Source organism: Lissotriton vulgaris, chromosome 9 (genome assembly GCF_964263255.1).
Source record: "Lissotriton vulgaris chromosome 9, aLisVul1.2, whole genome shotgun sequence".
Lineage (NCBI taxonomy): Eukaryota > Metazoa > Chordata > Amphibia > Caudata > Salamandridae > Lissotriton > Lissotriton vulgaris.
In genome coordinates this window covers 601,557,421-601,569,253 of record NC_141697.1, presented here as the reverse complement: position 1 = coordinate 601,569,253, position 11,833 = coordinate 601,557,421, and the positions used below count along the sequence as shown (strand labels likewise).

At 40.9% G+C, this 11,833-nt stretch overlaps 1 protein-coding gene across 1 annotated transcript in view; it reads left to right on the top strand.

The window, feature by feature from the left end:
• The window catches only part of YIF1B (Yip1 interacting factor homolog B, membrane trafficking protein), a 56,094-nt gene extending 44,517 nt beyond the window's left edge, over positions 1-11,577 (top strand). Inside the window, exons 7-8 of the mRNA XM_086938223.1 lie at positions 163-256; positions 11,049-11,577. Of these exons, the coding sequence (XP_086794349.1) occupies positions 163-256; positions 11,049-11,204 (250 nt within the window). The 3' untranslated portion in view covers positions 11,205-11,577. The remainder of the gene's footprint in view (positions 1-162; positions 257-11,048) is intronic.
• The last annotated feature ends 256 nt before the right edge of the window (positions 11,578-11,833 follow it).

The following is an 11,833-nucleotide window of genomic DNA, read 5'->3' as shown; positions in this document are numbered from 1 at the left end:
ACCACTACTCCCATTAGGATAGTGGCTCCGCATGACTGCTACAGGCACAGAAAAGAAATGTAATAGAAAAATCTAATACTGAAATATATTGGATTGACTGACTGGCATTTCAGTGCATCTAGTGTTTGACCATCATGTTTAAAATAACCTTTTTCTTGGCAGGATGATTGTAGGGGTTTTATCGGGGTTGCTCTTTGGACGGACTGGATACTACCTCATGCTGAGTTGGTGCTGCGTCGCCAATGTTGTTTTTATGGTAAGATATGCTAAACTCCAGTGTCTGGGTTCTTAAATGCTTCATTCCTATCCTTTAAAGTGATTTATTAATCATTTTTAAGTGTTTTGGGCAGAGGGTTTGAGGGAAGGAAGATTAAAATAGAAAATTGAGGGAAAAAGTTGCTTATTTGTTTTTATATTAGTCTCCACTTGATGGGTATTTTTCATGCACCCACAATCTACTGCTTTACAGGTGCAATACTCCTTATTATGTATTAAAATTTGTTTTACATGCTTAAAAAAAAAACATAGCATTGCCTTTGACCTTATAATTGGAACAATTTCATATGAAATTGATTACATAAACTGTGATAGGGTTTGACATTAATCTCTGGCTAATAAAAAAGAAAAATACTAAAACAAAAAAATGCGGCGAAAAAGGGGGCTACTGTCGTTTGCAGCAGTGGTTAATTGGGTAGGAATGGTGTAGGGCGTGGCATACTGCCAGACCCTGTGGTGAATCCCTGCTGCACACGACCAGGCCTTGTGCCCGGGCTGCTGAGGTGTGAACTGTACCCAACCCACTTCCATATCCTACCCCACTGCAAGCACCCAACCCCCACTGCTCAGAGCCGAAGGCCAAGCCTAGCAGTGGATATCCAACTATAGCTGTAGTACACCAAACTACTTAAACAAATAAATACATCCAGACTCTCAAATCCAGCATAGGATGTCCTTTTCCCATGAGATATATATATATATATATATATATATATATATATATATATATATATATATATATATTTTAAATAATGTTTACTCCTTGGGAGATCAGTTAGAGGCCCTCCCACATGGGCCTCTGGGTCAGGGTAGGCTCACTCTGCATAGTTCGCACTATTTTGGAAACCAGAAAGGACAGAAGTGCTAAGTGTTGTGTCATGGCAATCAAACGCAGCAGATGTGAGAATCTGTGAACTCCAAATCTGCTGTTGAATTTGAAATAGATGGCGGCTGAAAAAGCGTCCTAGTCTAATACTCTATAACTGAATGGTCCAGACATGTCTACAAATGTAATCTCTTCATGCCGAGAGCATGCACACTATTTAAACTCTAATTTCTCCAATTACAGAGCAAGTTAACACTAAACTAAGCACTTCGCTGAGCAGAGTTCTACTTGTACACCAAGTTTGTGTAGTTCTGTTCAGCTATTTCTGTTTCGAGGAGCAAAGGATCCTGTGGAAATGAAAGCAGAGTGTCACTCTTGGAAGCATACATTTTTTGGCCCCAACTTTAACGAGCCTCATGAAATTTTCCATAAAGAAGCTAAGCAATTCTAAAAAAAATTAAATTTTAAACTTTTTGGGACAGTTAAAAACTTATTAGCAAAACACAAAACAGCACCTGTGTTCTGGTTAGTCTCTTTTGTGTGTAAATATGTATTTGTATATATATTATATCTCTTAGAACTAGAAGAATGTGCTCTAGTCCTACTACTATCTCTGGTTGGGCAGCGAGTTTGATGGGCCCAAACAACTGATACTTAATTGATGGGTTTGTAACCTTGTGTTCGAGGCATATGAGCTGCAGATACTACACTATGCATTAGATCGCCACCTGGTGTTGGACTCGGATGATTGCATGTTGTCGTCTTGGAAGAAGTCTTTTGTAGTCACGAGATAGGTGACTCCTCCCTTGGACGATAGTGTGCATGGGTATCGGCTCCATCCTTAGATTGTTTTTTTCCGCCACTGGGTTCGGAGGAAAGTTTTCCGCTCCGGCTAGAAATAGACTTTTCAAGCACTTCGAAGCACAAACCAACTTCCCAAAACTCTTCAAACTATCTTCGATACCGACTAACATAATTTCGATTCCATCAGCTCGATTCCGGTCGTCAACGCGGGTGGTTGGGCCTATCCACGCCGTGAGGCCTACACCTCATGGAAAGGACGCCATTCAAGAAATGCCCGGGTGTGGAGCAAAGTTTCCATGCAGTGACCACCACGAGCTCTGCAACCTGTGCTTATCGCCAGAACACGACGAATCCAGCTGTACAGCCTGCGCATCCTTTCGATCCAAGAAACCCATCAGAGCTCGGAGGGCCCCTCGACACGACATGCAGAGATCAGCCCGGAACTGGTAGATATCTTTGACGAGGAGGTTCCGCTCGTTCCCGAAGAAGATTCCGATGATCTCCAAATCGTATCAGAGGCAGACGACTCAGATGACTCCATACCATCGGGTCAGCGCGTGAGTACTACTGCTCCTGCACCACACACAGCACCCAGATCTAAGGCAACGGTCAACACTCCGCCTCCGGGGCCCAGTCGTGACTGAAAAACCACTTCGACAGCCCCGCCATCGAGCCCAGCTCTGAAGAAAGTAACTAAGTCTTCCGGTACCTCTTTACCGAGCAAGCCGCACGTGCCTATCCCACCAGCTCCCTCGGCACCGAAAGCGAAAGAAGTCTCGGCTCCGTCTACTTTTAAAGACAAGGGTACGGAGCCTGCGTCCGACGCCTCGAAGCCGACGAGACCAGCTTCCACTCGGAAGACATTGTCTTCGGTGCCGAAACCAACAAGGCCTGATTCCGACTACTACACTGAAAACAACACCCTCGGTGCCGAAAACTACGCCAAAGGACACTGTAACAACTCCTAAGGCTAAAGACTAGCAGCAACCTCGCCGGTACCGAAAAAATCAGTGCCGACAAAGGTTTCTCAAGCAGAAGAACTTTTCCAGCCAGATCTTCTGCAAATGAAGATCTACATTGACCTAAATACAGGTCAGGTGTCCACCACACCACATAAGAAGAGGAAGGCAGATGAAACATCCACTCCTGTGGTTCCTGCCAAGAAGAAGGACTCTGCCACATCCCATATGCACCCTTCTTCACCTATACTTCCTTCTCCTTCATCTCCTGCTCCTCTTAACAATTCACCACAGATGTCTCCTTCACATTCTCCTCTTTTATCACCACACTCACCTCAAAATGATTAGTATAGTTTAGGAGGAGGGATGGACACAGATGAGCCTTTCCCATACCTTACAGATGACAGTCTGGGAGTACCCAAACCCACAGGATATACCAGATATTCCTGACCCACAGTCATACCCATCAAAACCTTCTCCCCCAGAAGATAAACTTGGATTTGGGCACCTATTGAACAGAGCTGCCATTTACCATGGGGTCACTATGCATTCTGATGAGGCAGAGGAAGATTTGCTATTAGACACATTTGAACAATCACAGAGATCTGTTCAAATTCTTCCTATGATTAAAGGGGTCATCAAACATGCTTCAGAACATTTTAAAGACCCTGTACGTACTAGGATTTTAAACCCTAGAATTGAGAAAAATATAGGACTGCACCTGCTGATCCAGCCTACATTAAAGGGCAACTACCATTAGATTCACTAGTTGTGTCCAATGCTAGGAAGAGAGCAAACTCACAAACCTCATGTGAGGCAACCCCACCTGGCAAAGAATCCAACGTCACAGATGCCTCAGGCAAAAGAATAGCCACACAAGCTACCAACGTATGGCGTATAGCTAATACACAAGCCCTCCTTTCCCGATATGATAGGACTCATTATGATCAGCTAGAGAAACTGCTAGACCATCTACCTGACCAATATAAGGCACAAGCAAATGATCTTCTACAAAAAGGCAAACTCATTTCTAATGCCTCAATCAAGTGCGCACTAGATGTCGCAGATACTGCATCTAGAGCTGTAAATACTAGTGTAGTACGTAGAAGAAATGCGTGGCTACGCATTTCAGGGTTTAACCAGGAAGTCCAGACTACCATTTTAAATCAAAACCAATTGTTTGGACCAGAGGTAGACACAGCACTAGAAAAAAGGAAGGATACAGACACTGCCAAATCTATGGGAGCTTTATAGTCCACACAAACTAGAGGTTCCATTTTTTCGCTCCTTTTATAGAGGGGGCTCCAAACAAACCGGTGCAGACAACACAACATCCTTCAAATCTAACACACAAACATCCTCTAACAAGGGATATTTTAGAGGAGGATATAGAGGGAATAACAACAAGGGAAGAGGTCGGGGTAACAACAGTAATCGAACCTCTTCCGCCACAAAACAGTGACTTCCCTCTGCTCCCCCAACAGCATTCCACTCCTGTGGGGGGCAGATTAACACAATTCCTGCCTGTCTGGAACTGCATCACAACAGACAAGTGGGTAAAACAGATTATCCAGTATGGCTACTGCCTGGAACTTACAGCAACCCCTCCACACATACCACTCAGGCAGCATCCAATGTCTACAGAACACCTTTGCTCAAACAAGAAGTTCTGTCACTCCTACAAAAGGACACAATCGAAATAGTTCCTTTACAAGAACAAGGAACAGGGGTTTACTCGCTGTACTTTCCAATTCCCAAGAAGGACTGGACACTAAGACCAATTCTCGACCTCAGGCCCCTCAATCATTACATACAATCCGATCATTTTCATATGATCACTTTACAACAAGTGCTCCCACTGCTGCAACAAGGCAATTTCCTTACGACAGTAGACCTAAAGGATGCCTACTTCCACATTCCTATACATCCTGCTCACAGAAAGTATCTAAGGTTTGTACTGGAAGGACAACATTATCAGTTCAAAGTCCTTACATTCGGAGTGACAACGGCACCACGAGTATTCACAAAGTGCCTAGCAGTAGTAGCAGCACATCTCAGGAGACAACAAATACATGTCTTCCCTTATCTAGACGATGGCTCATAAAAGCCAAGTTATTCAATCAGTGTGTCCAACACACACATCAGACAATTCAAACATTGCACGACTTTGGGTTCACAATCAACTACACCAAGTTGCACATCCAACCCTCTCGCATACATCAGTATCTAGGGGCTTCAATAAATACGTCTACGGCTCTAGCGTATCCCAGTCCAGCAAGGATACAGAGCATTCAAGCCTTGGTCACAATCTTTCAACAGCAACAATCTCTGCAAGCCAGAGTGTTCATGAGACTAATAGGCATGATGGCATCTTGCATCTTCATAGTACCATATGTAAGACTGAAAATGCATCCGTTACAGGAATGTCTAGCACAGCAACGAAACAAGGCTCAAGGGCAACTAACAGAACTGGTGTTGGTAGACCACTGCACATATTGCTCTCTGCAGTGGTGGAACACCAAAAACTTGACCAAGGGGCAGCCGTTCCTCGAGCCTGTTCCACAACTAGTGCTCACAGTAGACGCATCCCTCACAGGATGGGGAGCTCATCTCCTACATCATACAACTCAAGGTCAATGGAACAGTCAACAAAAATTGTTCCATATCCACCATCTAGAGCTGCTAGCAATTTTCTTAGCACTCAAAACATTACAAGTACAGAACAAAGCTGTCTTGATCCGGACGGACAACATGACAGCCATGTATTACATACAAAAACAGGGGGGGACACGCTCTCTACAACTGTCCCAACTCGCACAGAGCATTTGGAGAGGGGCCATTCCACAAAACATACATCTGTTGCCAGAGCACCTTCCAGGAGTTCACAATCAGATAGCAGATCTGTTGAGTCGGCAGACACAACAAATTCACGAATGGGATCTACATCTCCAGGTTTTTCAGCCATTCTTTCGCGAGTGGGGTCATCCAGACCTAGATCTGTTCGCCACACACGAAAACGCAAAATGCCCAACCTTCGCCGCCAGGTTTCCACACCCGCTGTCCAAGGGCAATGCGATATGGATGAACTGGTCAGGCAGATTTGCATACACCTTTCTGCTCATACCACTAATACCATTAGTACTACTCAAGCTCAGACAACAGTCTCTCAAATTAATCCTGGTAGCTCTCACATGGGCACACCAATCGTGGTTCACCACACTGCTAGAACTCTCTCTAGTTCCACACCAAAAGCTACGTCTGACTTCATCCCTGCTCCCACAGAACCATGGCGACATCCAGACCCAAATCAACTGAATTGATCTGAGTGTGGTTATCTTAACCTAGCACCAGACTGGATGAACATCATTAAAGAGGCCAGGAGACCTACTACCAGAGCTTGTTATGCTGCTAAATGGAAGAGATTTGACATTTACTGCAATAATAATCAAATTGATCCCCTGGATGCGTCTATCCAAAATATCATTTGCTACCTTGTACATTTACAAAGGTGTAACATGGCATATTCATCCATACGCCTGCACCTTGCAGCAATTGCGGCATATTTACAAAACACACAACATCTGTCTCTTTTTAGAGTACCTGCAATTAAGGCATTTATGGACGGATTAAAAAGAATCATTCCACCCAGGTTACCACCTTCTCCAGTGTGGAACCTCAACGGGGTTCTTACAAGGCTCATGAGATCCCCTTTTGAACCTTTACACAAATGTGAACTGTAATTCCTCACATGGAAAACAGCTTTCCTTATTGCTGTTACCTCTCTTAGAAGAGTAAGTGAGATACAGGCTTTCACAATACAAGAACTTTTTTTACAACTACATCGTAACAAAGTGGTTCTAAGAACTAATCCTAAATTCCTTCCAAAAGTCATTACTCCTTTTTATTTAAACCAATCTGTAGAGTTACCAGTGTTTTTCAAAAACCCTGACTCTGTGGCAGAAAGAGCTCTACACACTCTAGATGTTAAAAGAGCTCTTCTCTACTTTATAGATAGGACTAAATGTTTTCGAAAAACAAAACCATTATTTGTATCTTTCTCTCCACCTCATAAAGGCAACCCCATCTCTAAAGGTGGAATTGCAAGGTGGATTGTAAAATGCATACAAGTATGCTATCAAAAAGCAAAACGTACGTTAACAGTTCCTCCTAGAGCGCACTCCACACGCAAGCTATGAGCCTCCATGGCTTTCTTAGGGAACATCCCCTTAGAAGACATATGCAAGGCAGCAACATGGTCTACAACACACACCTTCACTAAACACTACTGTGTTGATGTGCAAGCCAAGCAGCAAGCTGCAGTAGGCCAAGCTGTTCTTAAAACTCTTTTTCAAACAACTGCAACAGATACAGGTGACCACCGCTAGGGGAGACACTGCTTCACAATCGATGCATAGTGTAGTATCTGCAGCTCATATGCCTTGAACGGAAAATGCTACTTACCAGTATGCATCTGTTCTTGGCATGTAGAGTTGCAGATCACTACACGCACTCCCGCCTGCCCGGGACTTGTATCTGTTCCAGTTTTTATCTTACTTAGATGCACACGCATGGACATCCTTTTTTCCTTTAATTCTACTAACTTCATCATTTCCCATCATGGCGAAAAACAATCTAAGGATGGAGCCAATGCTCATGCGCACTATCGTCCAAGGGAGGAGTCGCCTATCTTGTCACTACAAAAAACTTCTTCCAAGACGACAACAACATGCAATTATCCGAGCCCAACACCAGGTGGTGATCTAATGCATAGTGTAGTGATCTGCAGCTCTACATGCCAAGAACAGATGCATACTGGTAAGTAGCATTTTCCTTTCTATCCATGATGATGCACAGTCCAAGGATCCATCCTCTTACATAGATTACCCAGCAAAAACAACCAAGAATGTATGCAAGCGACTCAATGGACAAAGGGTTCTACTAAATCTCCTGCCTAAACTGGGCTTCAGCCCTGTTGCTTTATTCAAGAACCTACTGATCACAAAAGTGTGGCATAATGCTCACAATTCTGCCTGCCTTCTAAGAACCACATTTATCACTTGTGCAACTGTAGTTGCCATGTTGGAATCTGAATGAATTGGCTTAAAATACAGATCATAAAATTCAGAGATGCATTCAAATACTCAGTGACTATTAGCAATAGAGGTTATGCAGTCTGTTTCCTTGCCACCATAACTTGCACAGTTGATGAGTATGCCACAAAGTTTCACTTAAACAAAATATTTCAAAACCTCCTTACATTAGGCCTATTCTTTAGTGTTGGTAGGGTAGGAAAAATAAGTTGGTATGCAAATCTCCCAATACTATTTGTAAATCAAAGACTTGCATGGGAGAAAATTATATTATGATCAAAACATGCTTAAATATCATTCATCAAGTAGTTGCAACATATCAAAAGTTAATGTCCATTCAGTCATTCATTTCTAGAAGGCTGACTCTGGCTGAGAGTTTGTTCATTTACACTTGGACATAATACTAGATTTATAAATACCAGCTTTATAACCTCCGCATTTAAATGATCTTTAATCAAATGTAAAATTGCTTTGGTCATCCGTCTAAGAAAGATTAAGTAACTCCAACAAATTAATATTCTCTACATGTAAAAGTAACCTAAGCTATTATTATGTGACCAAGCTGATATCTGCTTACGTCTGCAGGAGTGTCGGATGTCGAAGTGTCTTCCTCCTTTGCTTCTCGTGTGCCAGGTCAGCAGGAAGGTTTAGATAGAGCTAGTATAACAATATCTAATGGTGCAATGGGTGGTCCTGAATGAGCACTAAATTCTTAACTTGGGTGAGGATGTTTCTCGTCTGAGAATGAATGAAATTATATCTCCAAGGTGGCTGTAGTTGGTCTAAGATCAGGTTTGGCACTGTGTAAGTCCTAAGAACCAGGTTTGGCACTGTGTAAGTCAGAAAGACTCAATCTGTTCTCCAGATAAGGCAAAGTAGAGTTGAGCATTGATTGGCTATTTCCATTAAGGTCATATTAGACATCTGATTATTTGCAAAGATTAATTCTCTGGAAATAAAGCCATGCTAATGGAACTGTAAAGGGGAGAGTGAGCGGCATCATGGCGAAGAAGTATCAGTGAATCCCAGCATTTAATATCTGATCCCATTCTCCATTTTAAGACTAGCAAAACCTTTTCATCTATTCACAATAGCATTTCCATTGTTCGAATGCAACAAGGTTTTTGACAATTCTCCCAACTAATTAATTTTGCTTTTCTACTGTTTTGTAATATATTCTTATAATTGCTTATCCATTTTGTTTTTTCTGTTTTGTGTGCGCTTGTTTTTTCTTTTGGCTTTAAATTTCAAAAATTAAGTTTTGTTAAATGCAACAATTGAACATTATACCATTTCCATATGTTTCATTGCTTGACCTGGAGACTTTCTCCTAGATTCTCTTCCTCAATGAAATTTGGCTGTACTCAGTTTCAGTTTCTACTCTTGTTCTTTTATATGTTGTGTTCCAGGTTTCCTCAAATGTTTACATAAAAAAAAACTCCATTGTAAATTTCTGGTTCCATATCATATTTGATGTGAATGTGCTCAGCCGATCTGCTCTGTACTGCATCATTTGATCTTCTTTAGATTCATATATTGGCTAGAATGAACTCACAATGTGTGGTTCATCTTCAGTATAGGTATATCTAGGCATTCCTGTTTTCAGTTTCTATTTTTGGTAAATTCTGTTGGGGTTTTTTCAATACCTTAAAAAAGTGGTTATCAGTGATTACACATTTTTGCGCCATTAAAACCAACAGAAACAGTGTTTTTCAGGTGTTCATGGAATTTTAATTAAATTTTAATTATTGCTTGCTTTCTGAACTGATAGTACATGTGTTTAGATAGCGTGTGCACAGAGTATATGATTGTCTAAATACATTTTTACTGCACCAGAATGGACTACAAAGTCTATAGCATTCGTCATTAACTCTGAAGATTGTAGAGTTGCTTTCAGTATACCATCTAGAAAGTGACAAAGATCTCTTAAAGGGAAGAACTGCTCAGGTATAGATTTTGACAGATCATCTTACAACTTTTTCACATACGTAGCTGAATTACTGCAAATACAAACAATGTCACTTCTATCTTTATTGAACTTGGTAGGCACTTTTTTCATCAGTATCCTATGTGACAATGCGTTCCATTTTTACCAAACGTCTGGTGTCATGTTTTCACCACTAACTCAGATGCTTGGTGAGAACATTCTTTTCACATATACCTGTTACTACATCTTGCATTGAATGTTCAAAGCTTGGGTTGTTTGGCAATTCACATGCAATCAATACTGACAAACTAGAAAAGGGGGCTGATGTATCAAAGGATTTCAGCCATTCGCTGTCTGTGAGTAAATGTAATGGTACATATTTGGAAAGATTCTTATGAAACCAGACATTTTACCTATCCGGGAAATCAAATGTAGTCAAAATATCAAATATGATTTTGATATTTTCCGATACTCTACAGTTTATAAATTAACTAAATAAGACCTAAAACTTGCTTCTAAACATTGCATCTTTAGACCAAAGACCACAAAACTGAAAATAAAGCTGTAGGAAGAAGAAACCATGTTTTACTTACAACCCTAAACAACAAAACTCAAGCCAAATAATGTTAGCCTAGTCTTTCTTGGTGTTAACTTGTATAACAAAGTTTCATTGTATTGGCCCCTTCAGGAAGAAATCAAAATGTTTCTTTTACTCATCTTTTCCTTCCTTTGAATGGCACTTAGTTTGTGGTTGCAAAGGTGTTTTTTCAGTGTTTATATGTTTACACCGGTAATGGCTATTTTCCTATCTGTGAAATTTTATCAGTTATTATAGGTTTAAACCTAAAACCAGATAGCCTAGGTATATAGCATTTGGGTTGAAAGCCTAGATCACAAATAATGGTGTAATGTGAACTACTTATTATATGAATGTTGCCAAATGTAAGACCACAGTCTAATTAGATATAGAAGTCCACAGAGCACAAAAGTTGTGCTGTAGTTTAGTATGTGGTGTTCTAGTTCTTGCCTTCAAATTCCAAAAAGTGGAACTTTTATATGATTTTATATTTTACTGAGATTCGCTGTTCATTAAAGAGGAAGGGTTCTCTCAAGAAATATGTCTCGTTGTTGTATTTAATTTTGCTTTTCTTGCTGTCCATTTACAGATCAGGACCTTACGTCTGAAAATACTGTCAGAAGGTGCAGCAGAAGGCGTGGTAGTGCGTGGGACCAGGAACCAGCTCAGGATGTATCTCACAATGGCTATTGCTGCTGCACAACCCATATTCATGTTTTGGCTAACCTTTCACCTGGTGAGGTGATGGTGACCTTTGCGGAGATCACATGTGCTTCTTAAGCCCGGAACTTGGAATGACCAGAAAGAAACAGCAGTTTGGTTACACTACGGGAGCAGAGCTTGGAAGCTGTAGTTTGCTTTTATTGTTTTTGTTTCCGCAAATATGGATGTTTTGCCAGACTTGAGAAAATTCCCATTTAGCTAATTTGGGAAGTTCACTTTCCCAGATTATGAACATCAGAATGAACTTGATCTTTTTGGGAAAGCAATGTACCTCAACTGCTTACAGATATTTTTTTTCCGTTTTGTTCTGGCAGCAGTCACGCTGTGAAACTTTTTTTTTTTTTTTTAGAACAAAGAAATAAAGCACATTTTTGAATAAATTCCTACCCACAGTATTACTTTGTTTTTAAAAGCCTGTTCCCAGTTATGGCCCTATGCATTTTTCTTGCTTTCAACATTCATCATTTTACATACTTGTGTTTATGTAGCGGTTTATACATGTGAAATCAAAGCATTTTATGGCGGTATTTTCGCTTATCGGAGCTGCAGTACAAGATTACATATATGTTTTTTCTGTTTATTTTGTTTTAAACGCTTTTTAGTGGCTATTGTTCAGTCAAACTAGCAACAGAACAAAATACTTAAAAATGG